Source organism: Juglans microcarpa x Juglans regia, chromosome 5D, assembly GCF_004785595.1.
Source record: "Juglans microcarpa x Juglans regia isolate MS1-56 chromosome 5D, Jm3101_v1.0, whole genome shotgun sequence".
NCBI classification, from domain to species: domain Eukaryota; kingdom Viridiplantae; phylum Streptophyta; class Magnoliopsida; order Fagales; family Juglandaceae; genus Juglans; species Juglans microcarpa x Juglans regia.
In genome coordinates, this window is record NC_054602.1 from 7,967,797 (window position 1) to 7,993,437 (window position 25,641).

The 25,641-nt window shown below is 31.9% G+C and overlaps 2 protein-coding genes across 2 annotated transcripts; one reads left to right on the plus strand and one right to left on the minus strand.

The window, feature by feature from the left end:
* Positions 1-4,277: 4,277 nt before the first annotated feature.
* LOC121265629 (ribonuclease H-like) lies at positions 4,278-4,967 on the plus strand. The gene has a single exon (XM_041169320.1). It carries the CDS (start codon positions 4,278-4,280, stop codon positions 4,965-4,967), a length of 690 nt encoding a protein of 229 aa, XP_041025254.1.
* Positions 4,968-12,720: 7,753 nt separating this feature from the next.
* Positions 12,721-16,560, minus strand: LOC121264374 (cysteine-rich receptor-like protein kinase 10). Its single transcript, XM_041167518.1, has 6 exons — positions 15,652-16,560; positions 14,680-14,948; positions 14,299-14,509; positions 13,799-14,036; positions 13,293-13,443; positions 12,721-13,180 (listed from the first exon to the last, which is right to left on the minus strand). Exons 1-6 carry the CDS (start codon positions 16,481-16,483, stop codon positions 12,848-12,850), a joined length of 2,034 nt encoding a protein of 677 aa, XP_041023452.1. The 5' UTR covers positions 16,484-16,560; the 3' UTR covers positions 12,721-12,847.
* Between the last annotated feature and the right edge of the window lie 9,081 nt (positions 16,561-25,641).

Genomic DNA, 25,641 nt, shown 5'->3' on the forward strand with positions numbered 1-25,641 from the left:
ACATTTTTAAAAATAAAAAAATTACAAAATCATTAAAAATATTCATTAATCATTAAGTTAAAAAAATAAAAAACTAAAAAAAAAAAGGAATCAATTCAAAATAGGGGTATAATTTTTCCGTGGATTAATCATTTCTCATTCTTTAACTTGCATGATGCTGTGTGAAAACTCCTGGCGTGACTTATCGGTCTACCCTAATTATTTTTGGACGCTGCTATGTCCACTGAGCCTTTTTAGTAACAGTGCATTTTGCACTTTGTTTGTTTGTTATTTTTTTTCCCAGCATTTTTTGAAATTCTTTAAATATCTTTTTTTAAAATATTATAAATTCATTACAAAATATTTTCTTAACCATTAAATAAATAAAAAACAAAATAATACAATTGCGTAAAAATTCTCGGTATACATCATCGGTGACTTTATCATTTTTCTTTTCTTTTGTTTTTCCTTTAATTTTCTTTTAGTTAATACGTCAGTTATGAAGAGATCAATAATTAAGAAATGGAACTGTACATGTATATCACTTTGAAAAATGTTCTCTATTTACGATTGTATTTATAAAAAATAATTTGTACAAATTTTAAATAAATAATCTTGTACAAGTCTTTGTAAAAAGGTGAATTTTACTATTAAAAAAACTATTATTTATTAGTAGAACATTTTTTTTTTTTCAAAAGATTTGAATGTAGATTGTTTATTTGAAATTTGTAACTAATATTACTCTTTATTTATATAATTTTATATATTGATGTGTTAGTAATTAAAAATAATAAAAAATTAAATTAAAAGAAAATTACTAATAAAATAGATTTGTCATTTAATATATATATAAAACAACACTATTCTATCGATTTGTTTTTTTTTTTTTTTTTTTTTTTGTCTTCTTTCAAGTTTAAGGTAAGCATCACCATTTTCTCGGAAAAGTCAAATATTTGTTAATTTGATTGGTAATTAATTTGTCTTGTAACGAATCCTTCCGTATTTCACCTTCATTAATTACACAACGGGTTTGTTTGTTTGTCTTTAAAAATGTATGAAAAAAATGATGAAAAAAAAGCCGTTTAACCTTATCGTTGACATCTCTTTTGTTTGGTTACCAAACATCTCTCAACTCATCTCAACTCATCATTATAATTTTTTCAAATTCTAACATAAAATATAATAAACAATTCAATTTTTTCAAATCTCAAAATAATAATAATATTAAAAAATAATATTCTAACAATATTTTATCATCTCAACTCAACTCAACTCAACTCACTTCAACATCCAAACACAACCTTAAACATTTAAAAAAAAATATAATATTATAAAAAAAAATACTTCTTTAATTATTAATAATTATTAAGTAAAAAAAAAATGGATGACCATCCTTGAAACATTTTATTGATGACTTCTGCATTATTGTTGTTTTTAAGTCAGAAGTTTGTAAAACCAGATTATGCAATAGAAAGTAGAAGAATTTATAACTAATTATTTAATACTTTATGTAGAAATATTTATAAAATTTTCCTTATAAAATCCATAATAGATGAATTTTTATTAAATAAAATACAGCCGTCCAACATAATTTGAACAAGGTACCAAGTCAATTTTTTAATTTTTATTTTAAAAAAAGCATTTCTATTCCATTACATTATTTACTCAAAATTGTTTAGCCTCATATGACAAAGGTAAGTATATATACTTTATGGAAATTATATATATATAGTTAATTATCCCAAAAGCTCTGAATTTGAAATGAAAAGTTCTTTCTCTAAGATAATTTTCTAGAAATGTAACAAATATATATATATATATATATATATATTTTGAAAAATACTACATAGTGCACTATCATTTTACTCTGGTTCCATAATGATAATCCGTATCAACTTTTAATTTTTTTAAATAAGACATATTTTAAGGGTGATGAAAAGTGTAACGTTGATTATTAAGTAGAATGAAAGCAGGATACTCGTATACTATATAATATTACCCATATATTTATAACTTATTATTTATTTTATAATTAAAGTTAAGACTTTTTTTTTTCTTTTCATGCAAACGTGTTTGAACTTCGAAAATATTTGAACCGACGGTGAAGAAATTTTGACTTTGAAAATTTCTAAAAAATAAATGATAAATAGACAATACTTTTGTAAATCCTTGAAGGGTTTGCATAAGTTGTTAGCAGCCTGGGTCTGATGGATTTGGATCGGGTTTCTATCATTCTTGTTGGCATATCATGGGTATTGATGTTGTTGAGGCTATGGCGGAGTTTTTTCAAGGTATGGCTCTTCCTCGGTTTTTAATGCTACTTTATTGGTTTTAATTCCGAAGGTAGACAATCCGACAAGTTTTGATAAGTTTAGGCCGATTAGCCTTTGCACTGTGTTCTACAAGATCTGCTCCAAAATTATGGTTAACCGTCTTTCCCCTTTGTTTGCTAAAATTATTTCGCCGGAACAATGGGCTTTTCTTCCGGGCTACAGCATCTTTGAAAATGTAAGTTTTACTCAAGAGATGATTCACTCTATCAATAAACCTTCGCATGGTGGTAATGTTGCTATTAAGATTGATATGATTAAAGCTTATGATAGTGTGGATTGGTCCTTTCTGGTTCATGTTCTTAAAGCTTTTGGGTTCTCGGATCTCTTTTGCTCGCTGATCAGACATTGCATTTCTAATCCTTGGTTCTCCGTGGTCATGAATGGTGTTCCTAAAGGTTTCTTTAAAAGGGGTCGTGGGTTGCGGCAAGGTGATCATATTTCTCCTTATTTGTTTATTTTAGTTGAGGAAATTTTTTCGAGACTGATAAAAAAACAGGTTGATATGGGTAAGATCATTCCATTTTATCATCCAAGGGGTTCCCCTATTATTTCTCACCTGCTTTACGCTGATGATATTGTGCTTTTTTGCAATGGGAGAAAGTCTTTGGTGAGAGTTATTCTTGAGGTGTTAAAGACTTATGAACGATGGTCGGGGCAAGTCGTCAGCCAAAGGAAATCCAATATTTTTTTTTCTTCGCAGATTTCTTTGTCTAGACGCCGGGATCTCCTTCGCCTCACTGGTTTTTTGGAAGGATGTTTTCCTTTCAAATATTTGGGAGTTCCTATTATTTCCGGTAGACAGAAGATCGTTCACTTTGATGATCTGATTGCCAAAGTCCAGGCTAAGTTGGAGGGTTGGCAAGCCAGATTGTTATCTAGTGGGACGCATCTAACTCTTATCAAACATGTGCTCCAAAGTATTCCTATTCATAGTCTTTCCATCTTAAGGACGCTTAAAGCTGTTCTTGAGAAACTTCAAATAATTTTTAGTATTTTTTTTCTTGGGCGTCAAAGATGGCAAAGCTAAGAAAAAATGGCATTCTTGGGAGGATATTTGTAAGCCGGTCTCCAAAGGTGGTATGGGTATTCGCAACCTAAAAGATGTGCAGTCATCTCTTCACATGAAGTTAGTCTGGAATTTTTTGAAAGGTAATTCTCTTTGGTCTAATTTTTTTCATGTCGAATACGTTGGTGATAGACATATTTCTATGGTGGATACTAAGAAAGGGTCCCTTTTTTGGAAGATGATTTTACAAAGTATTCCTCTTGTGCAAGCTCATTCTAAATGGAAAGTTCGGGAGGGAAACCTCTTTTTTTTGCGTGATAATCATGATCCTGCTCTTTTATGTGAGAGTACTCAGATTTCTGATCTGCCGAATCTTAAATTGGAAGATTGTAAAACTGATTCGGGTTGGAATCTGGAGTTATTTACTCGGTTGGTTGGACACCAAAAAGCTGAGGAGATTATCTTACAGCTTGGTATGACTAAAGATGGGCAAGACGTGATGATTTGGCTCCTGCATGCAGATGGTAAATTCTCTACTAAAAGCGCGTGGAATTGTATTCGTTCGAGGGGCCCAGAATTTCCTTGGGCTAAATGGGTTTGGAATCCGGCGATTCCAAAAAAAAATTTCAATTACTATGTGGAAGGCCATTCATGATTGTCTTCCAGTGGATGATCGTATCCGCAAAATTGGTATTCCTATAGTTTCCCGTTGTGACTGCTGTTCGATTTATGGTGATGAAGACCTTAATCATGTTCTAGCAAGAGGGGATTTTGCAGAAAAAGTTTGGAGAATTTGCTCGATTGTTCTTGGTGTTCCTTTGATGGAAGGTAGTTCTTGGAGACAGAGGGTGGATTGTTGGCATAGGCGGGCGAGAAATTCTACCCATACTGGTCAATTACTTGGTTTTCTCCCGGCTATCATTTCTTAGCGACTTTGGGTGCGCCGCTGTAAGGCTAAAATGGAAGGCTTGATGAAATCGGTTCAGCAGGTTTGGTGTTCCATAAAATATTGGGTGTCTTGGATTGCTTTAAAACTGAAGGATGTCAATGTGCTCACTCGGCGTGATGAAAGTATTTTACAGTGTTTCAATCTACCTTTAACCTTGAGGAAGGAGATTGCCATTTCGGTGAAGTGGAAACATCGTAAGCCAGGTTGGGTTAAGCTGAATGTGGATGGTTGCTCTCTTGGTAATCCGGGTCCTTCGGGTGCGGGTGGTATTATTAGGAATCATAAAAGGGACTTGGTTTGTGGTTTTTCTGTTGCAATTGGGCATTATTCGAACAACTTTGCCGAATTGATGAGTTTACTTCATGGTCTTCGGCACATTGATCAGATGGGTCATCTATTTGTGGAGATTGAACTGGATTCTATGTTAGTGATTAATTGGCTGAGATCTCAAAGACGTGGCCTTTGGTATATGGAAGATTATTGGGAAGAAATTCAAAGTCGTCTTGCTGGACTCCATGTTTCTTTTGTACACTGCTATCAAGAAAGTAATTCGGTTGCTGATGACTTTGCTAAACTGGGTGCTAAAGGTTTAACTGGTTCTTGGACTTCGTTATCTGAGTTGCCTGCTCACATTAGAGGTAATTTTCGACTTGACAGAGGGGGCTTGCCCTATGTTCAGAAAGTTCGCAGAGTTTGCTAGGGATTTTTTCTCCAGGTATGTCTTTCTTGCCTTGGTTTTTGTTTCTTATTGACTTTATATTTTGTGCAGGTTTGTTTCTTGCAGGTCTTTCTTTTGTGTTCGGGCTTGTTTTCTTTTGGTTTTGTCTTGTTGTTGAGTTTCTTTAGTTTTTTTGAGGCCTGGTTTTGGTTTTATTGTTATATTTGTAACTCTAGGCCTCCGGTTGTAACTACGGTTTTCTTTCATCATAAGTGAGAATTTTTTAATAAAATTGAGATGGGGTCACAATTAGACATGTGACCTGTGGCTCATTATTAAAAAAAAAAAAAAAAAAAAAAAACTGTTTCTCATACTTTTTCTAACATAAGAGCAACAATTCACAATATCAAGACTTTTACAAAAATAATCAATAATTGTTAAAAAAATAAAAAAAGAAAAAAAAGCAACAAAAATTGTGGATCAATTACAACTTAATCTATTAACCCATCAATGAAGCTAAATGAAATAAAAGGCTTGGCTTCTTCATCAGTAAGTTCCCACGACCTTGACACTCTCCCTGCAAAACTAGCTGACGGTCCTGTGCACTTGTACTGCCGGGCCGGTTTGGGACAACACAAAATTTTCGCGTGATCTCATTTTATTTTATTTTATTTTATTTTCAAACATACATAATTTAAATATAAAATTTTTAAACTGATTATTATAATTTTTTCAAACTTACGAATAAAAAATAAAAAATAAAAAATAAAAAATAATTCTAATTTTTTCAAATCTCTAAATAAAAATAATATTATAAAACTATATTATTACAATATTTTAATTTTATAATATTTTTTATTCAACTTTTTCTCTTTCATTTCTCAAAACTCAAAAAATACTCAACTTAAACTATCTCACTACTATTCACAAATTATCTTATTACTATTCATAAAATTCTCATCTCATCTCACTCCCCAAACAAATCCTAATACACAATCCTGCATTCGCACCAGAAAACCCACAAAACATAAAAATCAACGTAAACCAACCTCATGCATGCGCACGCTGGCTTTTCTATTCTGGCCAAAATGAAACTTCCAACGTGAACCAACCAACTTGGAGTAGACTTTGCAATAGCAAAGGAGGAAAAGGACAATAACAATACGATGGATTAGGTCACAAAATTGGATGTGTGATCGATGTTGCGCCGGATATGCCCTTTTGGTATATAAAATAAATGGAAGTCAAGAAGTTTTGGATGGATAAAGATGAATGAAAGGGGAAAGGATGAGCACTTGGGTTCTTGCATCTGCAGGCTGCAGCACCCATGTACTGCAGCAGACTATGGAAACTAGACAGCACCTTCCCACTTCCTCTAGGGCAATGGGTCAGCAAAATATATGAAATAAAACAATTTTTTTTTTTTAAGAAAAAAAAGAAAGAAAATCCATTGAGGCCAAATGGGCCCGAACTATATATATAATAGTTGAGAAAATTGCCTAATCATTGAATGAAAAACTTGTTACTCTGGCACTATTACTTCAGATATAATATCAACACTTCAACATAGTGCCTTTTAGCATATATAAAGACCACTCACATGCCAAAGACTTATTGATCCAGACCACAAAAACAATATATAAATCTTCTACAATAAATGAGTGAAAATGAAAATCATAGCAACTAAAGTTTCACAACAGAGGGGCTATTGTATACCAGTTTCCACAATTGAAATCTCACACATCAATTGTTCGAAAAACAGAAATTAAATTATCTTGTACATAAATGTGAGATGTGTCATGTATGTAGGTTTAAAAACAGTAGCAACAATACAAGGAAATAATACTTTTTGGTTTGAAATTAAATTATCTTGTATACAAATTACCAATGTTGCTTGTCGGAAAAGAAAGACGGGCTTAAAGGGGACAAAGCGCCAGCTATTGAGATGTGGTGCTGTTGCAAAATCAAAAAATGGAGGAAAATTCATTGTTCGAAAGGTCAATTAGCTAACCTCATGATTCAAGACAAGTCATTTTCTTTGTTAACTTTTTAGATTTGGTCTCACTTTATCTAGGAGTGGCAATATGTGACACAACTCTTGAACCCAATACGAACACGATATGAAATTAACGGGTTTGGATCTAATATTAACAAGTTCGAATCAAAATGGGTTGACCCATTAATACACAATTTATAAACAAGTCAATAACGGATCAACTTGTTTAACACGAAATCAATTCGTTTTGACATGTTTAGAATTTATTTCAAAATTAAAAATTTTATTATTATTAAGTTGTAATATTGATATTTCTCGGTATGCTTATGTTTTTATTGTTGAGATTGTAATTTTATATCTATGCTTATATTTGTTATTGTATGATTTGTAATATTGATTTTATTATGAGTAATTCTACTCATCATCCAAACTTCTATCATCCTATAATGTGACATTAGGTGATTAGAAATTATTTATTACATTTTACTTATAAACCTATTATCTAATGCCACATCATGGGATGCTGGGAGGATGATAAGAGTTGGGATGATGAATAGATTTTTTCTTAAACTTTTATGTGAAATTATGTTAATCAGGTCAAATGAGTTATGCGTTTTAATTCAATCTATTTATATGAAACAAACAGGTTTAAATAAATCGTGTCGTGTTAACATATTTCTAATTAATTATTAAACAAGTCAAAACAAGTGACATGACACAACCCGTTATCTAAATGTGTTGGGTTAAAATTTGAAAGTTTGACACATTTAGCTTAACGGGTTGGATTCGGGTTGACTTATGTAGTCAAATATTCATGACTTGACATAATATGAACACGACCTGAAAATACGATTTGCCATCCCTAACTTTGTCACATCCAAAAATCAATTCTTTGGATAAATTAAGGAAAGTTTATTTAATCATGAATCATTACAATGATTTTTACAAGCATATGGACTTTTAAGTTTTGGCAGGATAAAAACTTCAAGGTATTTTTATTTGAAAACTGAATAATGTGAAAATCACATATATTACTTCTTATTGCAATCATTTGTATAAAATCTCTGAACTTGTACACCATTTTATGGGTTAAAAAAGATCTTAGCTCTTGGAATAGGTGGTCACAAGCCTAGACTAAAAGCTAAACAATGTCAACATCTTTCAAGTTCTTCACTTTCGAAATCGTGGAACCCCAAAAGCAATGCAAGATGATGACCAACATCTTTTAGCTCAACAATGTCAAAAGCATGCATCCTGATGATTAGATAGGGAATGAAAGAAAAAAGGGAAAAGAGAGGGAAACTGTTTTGCAGAAAATGCTAGCAGAGCCCAGGGCTAAGCACCCCTCCGACTCCGACTCCGACTTTGTCGGAGGTCGAATCTGACCTTCGACTCCGACTCTGAGATGCAGAGAATTCCCTCCGCCTCCGACTCCGACTTGTCAGAGCGAAGTCGGAGCGGAGTCGGATTTTTGGACCTTTTTTTTTTTAATTTTTTTAACTTCATATTTGACTTACTTTTTAAAAAAAAAAATAAATTGTGGGCTTTCAAATTTCAATTTTCTCAAAATTACAATCCAAACTTATTAAACTTTTGATTATAATAAAAAATACAACTAAATAAAACAAGTAACATACTAACATACATTCAAAAATTAAAAATAAAAAGCAAGTCATATTTTTACATGTACTCCCATTATTCATGATTCCATATCCACATCCAACTAATCACTACAATAAACAAAGGCACCGTATACGAAATGAAGATTAAAAAAAAAAAGGCACCGTATAGTTACTATAGTATACTATTATAATTACTATGAATCTATTTTTAATTATATATATATTATATATATATGAAGATTCATAAAAAATATATGATATATATATTATTATATTTGAATATTAAAAATAAAGGCACCGTATACAAAATGAAGATTCAAAAAGTAGTATTACTATTTTATATATAATATACTATTACTATAATATACTATTAGTCTATTACTATATCTTATAGTATAATTACTAATACTATAGTATCATACTATTAGTATGTTAGTGATTTAATATTATATATATATATTAAATCTCTAATCTCTTATACTTGATATATATATTAATATATAAAAATATTAGTAATACACTAATAGCATTAGTATTAGTTATACTAGTAGTGATATTAGTTATACTAATAGTTATATTAGTATTAGTTATTATTAATACTATATATTATACTAATAGTGATATTAATATTATATATAGTTATAGTGATTTAACATAACTATATTAGTATAAGTTATAGTGATTAAGTATAGATATAATACTATAAGTTATAACTATAGTCTTTAATAGTATTAGTATAAATATTAGTATTAGTTATAGTGATTTAGTATAACTATATTAGTATAAGTTATAGTGATTTTGTATAGATACAATACTATAAGTTATAACTATAGTCTATATTAGTATTAGTATAGTTATAGTGATTAGCATAACTATATATTAGTATTTGCTATAGTGATTTTAATTTAGTATAACTATATAATACTATTAGTATAAATCATTATACTAACTATATCACTGATAATATTAGTATACTAATACTAGTATATCACTATAGTTAATAGTATCATATAGTAATATAGTATTAGTAATTAATATTATAGTGATTTATATAGTAATTTATATATAGACTTAAAGTGGATTACTAATAGTATTAGTATTAGACCATAAATCTAATTAATATACTAATATATATTAGTATTACTAATATATTTATCAAAAGGAATATGTTGAGAATTTATTAAGTCAAAAAATATAATTAATACAAGATATTGTTATATAAAACTTATATGAATAATACTTTAGTTATTATACATTAGTATTATAGGTTATTCTAAATTTATAGATTAGTGTTTATCCATTAGTATTACATGTTGATGTTATTATGCATCTTAATGTTTATAGTATATTATATATACATTAATCTTATATGTTATTATATTTATACATTAGTAATTTAGTGTTACAACTTACATGTAACATGGTAGTAATATTGTAAATTTGTAATAGTATGATATTAACATATAGTCATATACTAAACTATTATTATTTCTTAGTCAATTTAGTCTATATATTATAGTATAAATATATTATTTAACTAGTATATTATTGAGTTTAACTAACTATATAAGATATAGTTGTATAAACTTTAAATGATTAATATATAGAAAAACACATATATTTTTATAAAATATGTATAAAATTGGAGGCGGAGTCGGAGGGCCAAGTCGGAGGCGGAGTGTCGGAGGCGGATCGGAGTGGAGCCAGAGTCGGTTCGTCAATGACTCCGACTCCGACTTGTCGGACCCGGAGCGGAGTCGGAGAGGAGTCGGATTCGGAGTAGGATTTTTGCTCAGCCCTAATAGAGCCCCTCAAACTTACCCCTTAATTATTTTAATTTTTTATACTTAATGGTTAAAAAAATGATTATTAGTAAAGTTGTGTATTTTTTTTTCTTTTTTTCTTAATAATTAAGAATGTTAAAAAAATGATGAAAAGAAAAAAAAATTGAAATACACTAGCAAGCATGCCAACAGGAACAGTTGGGAGGCCCACTAGCAGTATCCATGTCTTGCAGACCACCAATACTTATGTCACACATTTTGATGAATAAAGAGTTAAGCAAAAGAGAGATAAAGTAAGAGAGAAACCTGTGATGGATTGGAATAGGAAAGAGTGGGGCAGATGGAGAAGTACTAGTGAGACTATGCAGATTTGGACGCAAGGTGGAGAAGCAATATAGGGAGCAGCAACGAAAGATTGACGACGAACAAAGAGGAGGAACGGAGAGGGTGGGGTGCTTAAACCTAAGTCAATGTTTTGAGTGATCGGTTTCGACTGATAATGGGGTGTTTAAAACTAGTATTAGAGTTAGACCCGATGAATCCAACTTTATTCGGATGGGCCATGCCAAATATTATGGACGAATCGGGCTAAGAACCTTTTATGCACAGGCTTAATATAAGGTTTGATCTCCAAACAAGGTACTAAGTTTGAACTCACACTCCTGTATGAAAAAAGAAAAGAAGTAGGGCCCTTGATTGCCTATCCCTTGAGCCAGTCCCACACAAAATCCCTCTCTTTCCACCAAACCACCATCGACACATGGGACACATGAGCTCCATGCATCGCATGCGTTGATAAATTCGTGTATTTTGTTCATGTGTTGTCAACATTCATACAATGAAACAAACTATTTACTAAAGAGAAATGATAAACTACTAACTAATTTACTACTCCTAAATTATTATTGAATAAAATAATATTTTTTTAAAATTTGATTTTGATTTTGATTTGATGTATCTAAAATTTGAAAAAAGTATATTTTATGAAAAAATAGTAGATAAATTGTAGATGGATTTTTAGTGTATCATTCATCTTTACTTATTTATAACATTCACTGAACGAGGATTTGGAGTACAATCAACAGTAGTTCCCCTTTAGTGCCCGAGACCTCTAATCAATAACCTCTCGATCCACTAATTGTAGCATTACAAAATTGTTTCTTTGACGGTTACTCGATGTTTGACAAAGACTAAGAGTGTGTTTGAATATTGAAGTGAGTTGAGTTGAGTTGAGTTGAGTTGAGATGATAAAATATTGTTAGAATATTATTTTTTAATATTATTATTATTTTAAAATTTGAAAAAGTTGAATTGTTTATTATATTTTGTATTGAAATTTGAAAAAGTTGTAATGATGAGTTGAGATTAGTTAAGGAACCAAACGAAGCCTAAGGGTTCGGACATTTAAAATTTTTTTTCCTTTAATTTCAAGGAGTTTATCTCTTATATTAAATTTGGAATAATGTTAGATATATGCATAAGTTGCGCATGGACAATATACTTCTTTCGAAAAAGAATGAAATTTATCAATAAAAACATAACTTTTTCATGTAAATATCATATTTGTTCACCTTTTTAGAAAAGAATGCATGAAACACTTTATGATTGCAAATATCACTTATTTAAAACTTATATTTGGGGTATCACGCCTCCATTTATAGTCAACTTTTATTATGAAAAATTCTATTCATCATTCTATACTACATACCACACATCACACTTTTTTTTTTTTTCTTATCAAATATATATTGTATGAATGACAAGTAGAATAATTCAATTAGTTTAAGAAAAATAAATATAAATACAATGTGTGAGAATGATAAATAGTAAAATTTCATTCATTATATTTTAATCGTATGCTTTCATTGAAATTTGTGGGAAAAGAAAACAGTCCCACCAAATTTTAAACGTTGATGTTATACGTCCGAGGTTTGAGCCCAAAAGATATGGTCCATTTTGGAAGACTTGGGAGTAGAGCCCACTATGACTTGCCCAGACTTGATGGGTCAGGGAGTGCGCTCCAGGAGGTGAACACTCCCCTCTTTTTGCAGATGCCTACAAAGTGTATGCCAGGCTGCCGGCCCATCATTGCCGTCATTAGTCAAAGCATGAATAACAGCAACAATTACGTGAAGACTGGAAACTCATCGTTCACGCAGGATGGTATTTTGGTTCAGGAAGAACTATTGAAAATTACAATATTACTTCTCCAAGTACGAAGAAATAACATGGATTAATTTACATTGCAGTGTTTTGAAAATGACCATTTAGTCACGAGGGACGAGCGTCATTAATTTATACTTTAAAACCAGTAATTTTTTTCACTCAACTTACACGGAGCAGGATGTAATCTACCTACGCTCTTACGTGGGTAGAATGGTACTAAGCTGGTAAATCGGCCCGAATCAACTTTAATAAGAGTTTCGCCGTTTTGCACCTCGGAATCTCCAGTCCATCAGTTTCCCTCAAGCCCTGGGCAACTGAGTATGGCAGGTTATAAGGAATCCTCTGCTGCTCACACTATCGAGGATACAGTTCAGTAACCGATACTCTGTTGACAGTGCATGATATTGATTTGCTTGTGGATTGATCCACCTCCGGCTCCTTTAATGGCAGTTTTTGCTCTGTTCGACTATGAAGCCAATACGCTGGTTGATTAGGCGATGGCAAAGCAACCGAGTAACTGTATAGCATTAGAACTACCGATGCTATTGTCGGCCTGTCGGCTGGATCATCCTGTACACAAAGTAGTCCAAAATGGAGACATCTAGTGACTTCATTTATCGAGTAAGAATCTCCCAAGGATGGATCCAACAACTCCAATGGTGTCCCATCTCTCCAATGTTTCCATGCCTGCACCAATTGCTCAAGTAACGTTCCAATGTTATTCTTCCTCCCCAAATGGATGTAATGATGTTTGCATTAAAATGGAAAAATAAAATCAGAATATTTGGTTCATACTCACATAGCTCAACAGGTGTCCAGCACCATCTGATTGAGAGAAAGAACTGATCTTCTTGCCACTTAAAATCTCCAGAATTAAGACTCCAAAACTATACATGTCAGACTTTACGGAGAATTTTCCAAGCATGGCATATTCTGGAGACATGTAACCGCTACAAACCAGCATCATTGATACACCAATGTTAGTTATAATACATGCTAACTTGGTACATAAACAGTGTAAAGCATATGATCCCTGTTTCAAAATTACTTTGATGCATATGATACCTAAACAGTGTAAAGCATATGGTCCCTGTTTCAAAATTACTTTGATGCATATGATCTTGATGCGATGAAGATTGGAGTGTCTATGCTTCTCAATTTCTAGTAGTATATTAGATGGCCTTTTCCACTCCACTCCACCCCCCGCCCCCACCCCCTGCAACAGCACTTACTTTAATTGGAAATGAATTCACAAATCTAGATTTCATATTCTGTAATAGAAATAAACAAAGATTCAGAACTCACAATGTGCCGGCAATCCTACGGGTCTTTCCCTGTGTTTGATCGACTCCAAAAATCTTCGCCATGCCAAAATCAGAGATTTTAGGATTCATATCCCCATCTAGCAAAATGTTACTGGCTTTAAGATCGCGATGTATGATTCTAAGCCGAGAATCTTCGTGAAGATAAAGAATTCCTCGAGCAATCCCTACGATAATCTTGTAACGCCTAGACCAGTCCAGTTGTCCTTGCCTTTCAGGGTCTACAAATTCATTAGAACCTAATAGTCAGGGCTGTATAATTAAGGCAGATACAGATCGAACTAATTCAGTCAACTTTAAAATAAATACACCAAAGATCATTTGAGAAGCCGAAATTTAATCAATCGACTTCTTTTAAGTTTTACAGAACTCAATAAATTTGTTGACTAGCAAACTGCAAACAACTCCCTATTTGAGGGGATTCAATACTTTCCTTTCCTTTAACATTCAAGAAAATAAGTAATATGCTTAAAAGAGACAAACCATAAAGAAAATAGTCAAGACTTTTGTTGGGAACAAATTCGTAGACAAGTATCTTCTCCTCTCCTTCCAAACAAAATCCCACTAGCCTTGCAAGATTTCTGTGTTGAAGCTTGGCTACCAATACAACCTCGTTTTTAAATTCATCTCCTCCTTGCTTGGAACTTTTCGATAACCTCTTCACAGCAATTCGTTGTCCATTAGTAAGTGTACCCTGGCAACACACTTTAACCGGCCATTAGAATATTGTACCCCTTCCTATTCATATAAAACATCAAAAGCATCAGCATTATCATGTTTTGCATCCACTAAATTAGCTACATTTCAATGAGTAGAATTCTCACATAAAAAAAAGTAAACAAACAATGAGAACTCATCCTTTACCACATAAACTGCACCAAATCCGCCTTCACCTAATCTGTTATTCACTGAGAATCCCTCTGTTGCAGCTTCAATTGTAGCAAAACTAAATTGCAAGGACTCTACAGTGGTAATATTATCCGGAGCTCCACTTTCTTTACCATTTCCCTCCTGTATGTACTTTGTTTTTGCTCTCTTACTAAGGAAGCAGTAGCTCATAGCGAATAGCACCGCAGAGACGGAAATAGAAGCAACAATGGCAATAATAGTCAGTGATGAGATTCGACTTTTTCCTGCATAAACAACAATGGCAGTCTATCAATTAGATTTTTCCTTTTATATATGGTATCATCCAGCAATGTTTTCCTAACTCGTTTGATGTTTTCTTTGTATTTAGACTTGTAGCCTAAACACACTCTCAATAATTTAAATAAAAGTAATGTTATTCTTCATTCTTGATTTTGTCATCCTCAGCCACACTGGCATGTTTTAAGTGGTTGTTCCTTCAAGTGACTGGCATATAAAACCACTCATTATCGGATCACAACTCAATTAGCATCAATACAGCAGGCAAGACTTACACTAGGTCAAACGGTAACAAACCTTTCGAATTTGAGGTCTTTTGGGCCCAAAACGCCATAAGTACCACTACTGTCATTATTCCTTAGTGCGACCAATTGCGAGTATTGGCATGTTGGGGGGTTGAGACACATTTGTAGCGCATATTATCTTTCGGCTGAATGAGTAAAGACAGGGTGATTGGGGATGACAAATTCAAGGATGAAGAAAGAAGAAGAAAAGGCCCGAGTTTCGCATTTTAATTACACGGTGATATCATATTCCAAGGTCCAACATCTTGACAACAACCAAGACAGATATATAGGAAAGCAAAAATCCCCTAGTTCTAATCATAATTGAGAAACCAACTTTACCTTCCGTATTTTGGATTCCTTTCTTTATCCTCTAAAAAAGAACAAGAAAAGAATTAAACTTTACCAGGTGGCGGAGGCACAAGTGGAGTGGGCCTTGCCCCCGATGCGTTTACACTCAAGTAAAACGGGTGCACATCGTACCTAACTGTGCAGCTGGGAAAGAGAACTGAGGCACTTTCCTTTCCACCACAGCAATCCGGCAAATACGACATCGCTATACGAAGACACCTATTGCAATCGAAACCCGTCAGATCCGGCGTGCACTGCACAAGGGTGTACACGGTTCGTGATGCTGTGAGTCTCGTTTCTTTCGTTCCAAACTTCTTGGCCCCAGGCCCAAGATCTGAGATGCCGCTTGCCAACTCGTTGAATGTTGCCCTGAGAAGCTCGCCAAGCGGGATTGCCTCCGAAATACTCTTATTGCCCGAGATGAAAGCGGACGGGTCGACGGCCGAACTGGAGAAGATATACCGGCTAGAGTAGCGTAGCGTGCATTCCTCGTAATAACCAACGGCCCCTTCCTTCTCGGGGCAGCGCTGAACAAGGTCTTTGGTTGCGCCGGAAACACAGTCGTGGCAGGCGTCGGCGGGGAGGTCACCGCGACAGAGGAACATGCCATAGACGGTGTCCTCGGAGGTTCCAGAGGAGGCGGTGGCGTTGTAGAATCCGGTGATGCGGGTGGCGTTAGATGAGAGATAAGCGAGGAGGTGATTGAGGTTAAATCGGTACGTGGTGTCGGGGGTGGTGATGGCGTTTAAGCAATCATGGTGCATGTAAGTTGCAGCCGCTTCGGTTATTGTTTGACTTACGAAACTGATCGGCAAAGAGATAAATACAAAAACGCTAACGAAGAAGTTGAAGGAGGAGGAGCGCAACTGCAAAAAGCCCAGAAACATGACGATGAACCTTCTGGCTAGCAACCTTTCTGGCTAGCTAGCTAGCTCGCCCGTCTGTTGTTCTGAGGTTAATTTCACTCTTCCTTCAGACACGATCGAGGAGCGCAATCGTGTTACATAGTAGATACATCGTACTGTTGTGCAGCGGCGGAATTACGTCTTTGACTTTAGGCCATTTCCAAATGATAAACTTACCACCGACAGTTATATAATAAAATAAGATTGTTTTAAATCTTATTTTGATTTTGGTTTTTTATTTGATGTGTTTAAATTTAATAAAACATATTATTATATTTAAAATTGTCTACAGATTGTAAATGAGTTATTAGGCCATCATGCACATCGTTATATACCATGAGGTCCATGAGTATTATGCTGGGAATATGCGTGTGAATGTGTATATATATATAATGGTATTACTCTGCCTCATACAGGTGTCTACTCTTTGTGCTGGTCAGTACAAATTATACATATTTTTTATTTTTTATTTCAAATATTTTTTAAACATATTTAAATATTTTTAAAAAATAAAAAAAATATAAATACACTAATAGTCACTTCTTTAACCATTAAAAAAAATAAATTAATTGCATGAACGATCAAAATAAAAAAAATTTGAGGAGGCATAATGGCATTATTCATATTTATAGTATTCATTTAGTTTATAATTAAAAAAATACATTATAAATGCAATTTAATTTCATATTCTTTCAATTTATAACAAATATTTTTTTATTTAACTTGATAATTGATCGTATTAAAATTTTTAATTCAAATAAGATAAGAAATCCTAATGTATATTTGTGTTCGTTTATTTTTCATTAAGTAAAATACTGATTAATTGATTGAAAAGACTTAAGAGAGAATATGCAAACGTTTTAAAAGATGATTAAAAATGAATGAATTTTAGATTTTATAAAAGAACTATATATATAAACGCATATAGATATCTAAACTCATAATTTAGCAACCAAATTTTGAGTTTTTTTTTTTTTTAATTCATATCTTCAAGTTTTTAAATTTTTGGAGACATATTTTTTTACTTTTTATATGTATTCTCATTTTTATATTTTCAAGACAAAACTTATGGACTTATTAAAAAAACATAGAAATTGTTTTTTCTTACTTCTAAGAAGACTCAATAATTTTAGATGGGTTAATAAGGAGCTTTTCATACCTTTGAAAGATTTTAAAAAGTTTTAAAATATTTTGGGATCGATATTATTTTTTTCTAAATTTTATTTGAATTCGAATGCTATTATTATTATTATTATTATTATTATTATTATTAATTTTTTTGGAAGGCTAGTGGGAGCCACGGCTCCCCTCTAGCAGTGGCGAATAGCCAAAATTTGTTATAATTGAAAATCTATCTTTTTTTTTTTTTTTCAAAATTCTATGTACATGGAAATTGACCTCCCAACAAAATTATAACCCTTACACACTCTCTAGAATTTTCTAAGATCTGTATATAAATATAAATGTCCCTATTTAGTTTTCTTTTATATGACCCAGAATTTTATTTAATTTTTATATATCATGTATTTAGTATTTATTAAGATGTGGTCCCTTCAAAATTAATTTCTTTGCCCCCAATAATTCTTTCAATTTGATGGGTAATTTTTTTAAAAAAAAATTAAAACTTAAACTAAATTCATGATAATATTAAACTTATTAATATGGACTCCAAAATTCTTGATTATATGATATTAAGTTCCGTAATATGCACCTCAAACAGAAATAAATACTAGAAGAATAATTAAGGTTGATATTTTGTATGAAAAATAGTTGAAAATATTTGTTCTTTAAATTTTATTGAGCAAGAAAAAAATATTTTAAGGATTCAATTGTAGCATTATATACTTAATATGTCACCAAAATATCTAGATTTTATATAAAATTTGTATAACTAATTTAATACTAGAATGAAAGATGAGTTTATGAAAAATTACTTATTAATCTTTATTGAGAGCAAAATTTCTAAAACATCATTATAAAATATGAATATTGTTTCATGAAAGTCAGTCACAAGAAATATAAAGAGATGGTAAAGAGATGTTAAGTTAAACATTTGGTTAGTCATTGCCCTTTAGGTTAGCTCGGTTTAGATTGAGAAGAGCACTTAACCTATCTCATCTTATAATTATAATTTTTATAAATTCTTATATAACATATTAATTTATTTTTTTAAAAAAATTAAAATAATAATAATATTAAAAAAATATTTTATTTTATTTTTAATTTTTATTTCAATTTATTCTATCTCAGCTCATCGTACAATCCTAACCATTGCTGTTGACTGCTGTTGGAAGAAGTAAAGTTGGAAAGAAATGCTTAAACACGATGAAAAATGATAGAAAACCGTCCAAGTGATCTTACTCAAGGTTAGGGACACGCGTCCATGTTAGGAAATAGAAAGGATTCAAGGGTGCTAATCACTCGTATGGATATCATCAAAAATTTAGACTAATCAACTACTGCATGAATCTGTGTGAAAGCTCCAGGACAGGTGTAATGTCTCTATTCTCTCTTTCGACGAAAATAATTCCTATGCAATTGCCAAAACCCAACCCCAATTGGCCATTACACATCGATGGAATATGTTTAAAATTATTCAACGAAAGCAGGTACACGTACTGACAGTTCCTATTCTTTCTCTCTTCCTATTTATTATTTTTTTTGACAACATATTCAAATTGCATTTAAACGTTGAAGTATGATAAAAGTGAATTGAGTTAAGATAATAAAATATTATTAAAATATTATTTTTTAATATTATTATTATTTTAAAATTTAAAATAATTAAATTATTTATTATATTTTATATTAGAATTTAAAAAAATTATAATAATAAATTGAGATGAATTGAGAATAATTATGAATCCAAACTGAAAGTCCCATTTCTACGGGAGAACACCAACTTTTTTTTTTGAAATAAAAACTACCATTTTTTATTTTACATATATACAATATATATCATGTTATAAATTCCTCCACAAGATTCGCAAACTTTTGCACCCATTTCCTATGTTGCAGAAATTATGAAAACTTTTTCAATTACAATATATATATATATATATATATATTTAGTTAGTTTATACAAGGAGAAGTGTTATATATATAACGATGTTACACAAAAATAAACACAAGTTTTATATTAAATATTGTTAGATATATTTTATAATAAAAATAATTTTATAATATTATATCAAATTACATTACTTTATGAGTATGAGTTTCCATTTGTATAATCCTTTTTAATCTATTTCATTTATATAAACATGTGATCGATTGCACGGAAAGTGGAGATTTTGCCGTTGTTCAACGAGGAGAGAGACTGGAAAGAGTCCCACTTATTGAAGCATTTGTAACAGGGAAAGGATCAGCGTGCTAAACGAGTCTATTTATTTAGGGCGGCTCTCCTTAAGGCTAGTTACGCGACTTCCTAAAGCCCTACAGTAGAGTAAGGCTCCAAAAAATACTGTAAAGATATTTACTAAAAAATGTTCTAAAACGATTTAAATTATCTAGACTAAATAAAAAGACGTTAACAAAATGCAGCACTTCTCTTGATTGTGACTTAGTTGTAGGTTTATAGTATATTTATCAAGCTATACTAAAACTACTTTAAATCGACATTCCTTTGTGAGATTGGGTAGAGTCAAGTTTTAGGCTTAATAACCCGTTTGTTTATTTTTATTTTAGATGCTGCTTTTGTTGTGTTCGGAAAAATATGCATATAGATATGAGAGTTTAAGAAAATTGTAATAATTATATGAGATGAGATGGTTTGAGTTGTGTAACCAAAGCAACTACGAGAGTGATAAACACGTTAGAGCATTGACATTGGCTTCATCAAAAGCCTAACCAAATATAAAATATGATAAATTTCATAAAAAAAGAGCTACATTGGATTAATCAAATAGAGAAGTGTGAAACTTTGAGTTACAGTAGATAGATATGCTTTTTTAAATTTGAAGGGCTACTATTCACTCATCAAATCTATTTTTTATTCACTTTTAATCTCCAATAATATTTTTTTTATTTAGGTTTAATTTTCAACCATCTTATAATAATAATATAGAATCAAATTAAATTATTAATTAATATATGATTAGTGTAATTATAAAATATGAAAAATAAAATAAAATAAAATATTATTATTAAAAAAATAATATTATATTATTATTTTGATGAATTCAATAGCTAATCAAATGTAGAGTTATGGATAAGGAAGTTTATATATACTTTTCATCAAAATTTAAAAATAAATTTGACGCGTCCAATACTGAAGCTCCATCACAACCATTAAAATCTTCCATCTAGCCTGCTTCTGGTTTTGGACAAAAAGAACCACCTTAAAACTTCATTTAGGTTAATCATTAATTTTTCATCACATGAGCTCTATAGATAACCTAGCTCTCAAGTCGCAAGTCAAGTGATTTAAAAAAAAAAAAAAAAAAGTCTCAAGTCAAGTTCTTTGTGAGACATGGTTATATGGTTACCGACAAATAAATTTAGGTTAGAATATGAATTATTCAAGTCTCCCCTCTGGTTATATAATTAATTAGTTAGAAATAATTAAAGTGACCGGTTGATATAATTAACATAATTCGGACTATATACTATAAGATTAAATTTTGAAATATTGTGGTGTCCTCAACTATACAAACAACTGAAAAAAATTAGAAATGATAGATACATAAACTAATTTTACAATTATATTTTAAATGAATAGTATTTGGTAAAATTTAAAATTTGAATCAGATGAAAATTTTGGAAAATAGTGATTTTGATAAGACGATGCTATCAAATTGGTGGCTGATTATAAAATATACTGAAACGGAACTATATTTAAAAAAATAGTCGTGTTAAGTTAAGGTGACGTCTCAACACGGCCGGCCTTTATACCAAGGTGTTTAGTTTGGACACGCGAGTAGAGCTTTAAGTCATGGTTTGAGGGCTGTACTAGCCACTCGGCATCATCGTATACAAAGTTACAAACACCAACTACTCTACAATTTATCTATATTTTATATTAAAAAATTATTTCTTTTTCACTTTAATTCAAAATTATTGTCCTAGAAACAGTTTAAAATATATGAAAATAATAATTATTTAATACTTAGACTGCGTTTAGATGTTGAGCTGAGTTCAGCTGAGTTTAATTTTTTATGAATAGTAGTGAGTTGAGTATTGGAAGAAGTTATGTATGGCCCATCTAAACTGAGTTTAAACTGTATTTAAATGTTAAAATGACTTTAATACTTTTTATGAGAAGTAGAAAAATGTTATGAGTTCCATATATAAGGAGGTTTTGAGTTAAGATGAGTTTAATAATTTGAGAGTTGTATATTTGAATGTTAAACTCAATTTAAAATTAGACTGAATTCAGTTAAGTCTTACAACCAAATGCAGCATTAATTGTAAATGGAGATAGAAATCTTGTATTCTCACTGCATACTTCAACTTCCCAAGGAATAAAATTTTTGACAATTTCGTAAGTGTAGACACATTACCGAATCACATAAATTGTACCGTGTGATTGATTTCTTATTTTTCTTTACTATTTTTTCCTTATCATTTTCCAACAATTGGTATTAAAGCTTCAAGCTTTGCTAGTCATTTCAATTAATTGTTGCTTTCATATTTTCTACCCTTTGGAATTTCTCAAATGCAATAATATATTAATTAAGGCCTTGTTTGGATACAAGAAGTATCTCAATTTATCTTATCTAATCATTACAACTTTATCAAATTTTCAAACAAAATATAAAATACAATAAACAATTTAATTTTTTTCAATTTCAAAACAAAAATAATATTAAAAAATAATATTTTAATAATATTTTATTCAACTTTAAACTTTCATCTCATTTCATCTTATCTCAATTTACTATTCAATATAGTCATTATTTTTTGGGTCTGAGGAGTTCGGAGTTACTGCTACTTTTTTTTTTCTTAAACAAACAATATATAGAAATGAAGAAGAGTAGCTAATACAGAGTATAAAGAAAGAGGGATCAAATCCATTACACGTCCAATGCTGGGAGTCATGTGTGACTAGATCTTGGGTAATGCCACTATATCGGAGTGAGTTAGCAACCCTCACTACAAGAAATCAGGTATTTTTTCAATTTTTTTAAGATCGCCGTAAAAAAAAAAAATCACCTCAAAAGGTTTTTATTTGTGGAGATTTTCAAGTTGCCGTTGAATTCCAACTCGCAGTTCTGAAATTCTAAAGAAGAATTTATTGTTTACTTTATTGCGACGACTTTTATACATATTGCGGCGATTTTTTTCGTCACAACAAAAGATTGCTACTGTACAGGCTTTTTATTTCTGTTGAACTTAAAAATTGCTGCAATAGATACATTTTGAAGCGAATATTGTCGCTGTAAAAGTCATATTTGGCCAATTAAAACGTATTAGCGGTGAATCACAAGTGTTGGAAAAACTAATAAAATTTAAACTCCGTACGTTTTCCACATTCCTTTAATTCCCTCCGATTGTCTCCTTCTCCCTGTCGTCTCTCCCCAATCCCTCTTCTCCCCTGATCCCCACTCTTCATGCCTCCACGCAGTAGCCACTGCACGCTGCCGTCACCGTCCACCTCCACCATCGCTGGCCAACTCAACCAAGCCCCTTCCTCGCGACTTCTCTCTCTCCTGTAGATCTCCCTCGAATTCCTTTCTTCCTTGGATTTCCAATGCTACCGCGTTCACAGCTGCCACACCACCTCTAGCTACTGGCGTAACTATCCCCCCAACGTCCACAGCCCCTCCACCAAAGTTCTCCCTCTCTCTCACCGTCAATCTGCTCTCCCTCTCATAGATCTCACTCAAGCTCCTATACCCACCGTGCGCCACCTTCCTTCACGGCGCAACATCATAGAAACTGTAATCTATTGTATTTCAAAATTTAGAGATTTTCAAAACAGAGGTTTATGGTGTTGGAAATTCAAGTGAGGAGTCATGACTTGCAACAACATAGTGCTTTGCCCTAGATGAAGAGCATCAGGAGGTAGACCTTAAATCCCAAGCAATCATTTCTGGAAGCCTCGAGAACGTGCCGTGCCGTGCTGTAATTGAATCTGATTAAAACTTTTGTGACGATTAATATTGAATTTGTGATTTTTTTATCATATATGTACGAAACTCTTCGTTAGTTTCTGCACTTTCTTTTAATTCATTCTAGAGAGCAACGTTGCTCAACCTGTAGGCATTTATGATGCACCCAGTTGCTAAAGAGTTTAGAAATATAGTTACTCATTGGTTGACTAGTTATATGTGATGAGTAATTTATGATATTTCCTTTTAGATAATATAACATTTCAGCATCTTGGACTTAGCGTCTTGGGCTTTGGGGCTAGTTGCATTATTTTAGATTACCATTCTAACTCTATTTATGTATTACTTTGTTGATATGGGGAATAATTTTTTTAGTATGTCCTAAATCTATGACCAAGTGCATTTCATGAATCAAATAAATGAAAACCTTTAAGCGTTTAAACTTTTTATAGTTTGAACCTCTAAAAAAATTTGATAATATACAATATCATTATGAACCAATTGTTAACTTTAGTTTAGTTTTTTTTTTAAAGAAGAGGCAAAGGCCACATGTCTAATAGTGATCTCATCCTAATTTATTAATAGCCCTCACTTATGACGGATGAATACCATGGTAACAAGAAATTGATATTGAATTGTGAAATACACATCCCTCAATGAGATTAAAAGTTCCTCCCAATAATCCCATAAGTACCAAGCCGTGCACTTGCGAGAATGTAGCCAAGAAACCACCAAACTGGAATCACTCTCAATAACAAACTGATTGAAGCCCAACTCTTTATATAAGAAAATACCATGAATTAACGCCCTTAAAAGAAGAGAAAGTCCCTTTGAAATTACCATGATGGTCGCAAATGATGCCACCTCCACCACACCTCCCCGGATTGCCACAACAACTCCCATCTACATTCAGCTTGACCCAACCGATATCTGGTTTTCCCTAATAAACAAGTCTTGGTCTAGGCTGAACACGACCCACATAAGGAATTTGAAGAGCCTGAAGTATACTATCATCTCTATACGAAAGAGGCCAATGTTTCACCATGAGAGAATAGATCTTCCGTAACCAAATTTTTACTGCCATCTAATCCTCCAACACCGATTCATGTTTATTTTCCATCTGCGCTTTACATCTTTGCATCCAAAGACATCATGTGATAATAGACGGAATGATTCCAAGCAAAATTCCCCTATGGCTCGATTGTTTTAGCTACTTTACATAAAAGACATGATTTTTTATTTTTATTTTTATAAGTACATAAAAGACATGACTTATATGCAAGTAAAATGAAGTTAGCATAAAAGACAAGGTCTGCTATAGCAAATGACACAATGATCTCTTGATGTCATCTAGTCACTACTTATAAAAAACAGTACAAATGTGGCTGTATATGCAACATGGGTTTCATATTGCTTTTATCTTCTAGTCTTTTATTTATTTTCTTATTTTTTTAGAAAAACAAAAAAAGAATAGTTGATTGATCATATGAATCTTCCATATGAGAATAGATTTGTACTTTTCACTTAAATTGCTTGCAGAAAGGAGGATAACTGCTCAGTCTCCACACCCTGCTTAGGCAGCGTAGGGAAAACATTCTGTACAGCTAATTGAGCGGTGTGTGAGCTTCCTCCTCTCTTTCATCCCCATGTCTAGGCTTGACTCGTACCTGTCTTGAGCTTATTGGAAATAAAATTGTTGCTTGTGTTTCACTAGTATTTTATTTGTTTATTTTTGTAATAGATTATTTTTAGATCTAATGTATTACTGATGGATGGATTTTATAATGCTATCTAGTCTTGTGCTCTATTTGTGACATTGCAATGAGAAGGACTTGACAAATCAAATCTAGGGTCCAAATTCTAAGAGCATCTAGGGTCAATCTTTATATCATGAGATATTAAATTTCAGTTTGGTTTAGGTTAATGTGGAAGAGTTTGTGCTAGATATATTCCTCTCTTACTCATTTGTTTCATTGGTTTGATTTGCTTGTTTCCTTGTTTGGATTATAGTGTTTATTGTAGTGATTATAGTGTTTGTTCATTATCCAATATTAATGCTCTGAGTGTGTATTAATATACAAGAAAAGA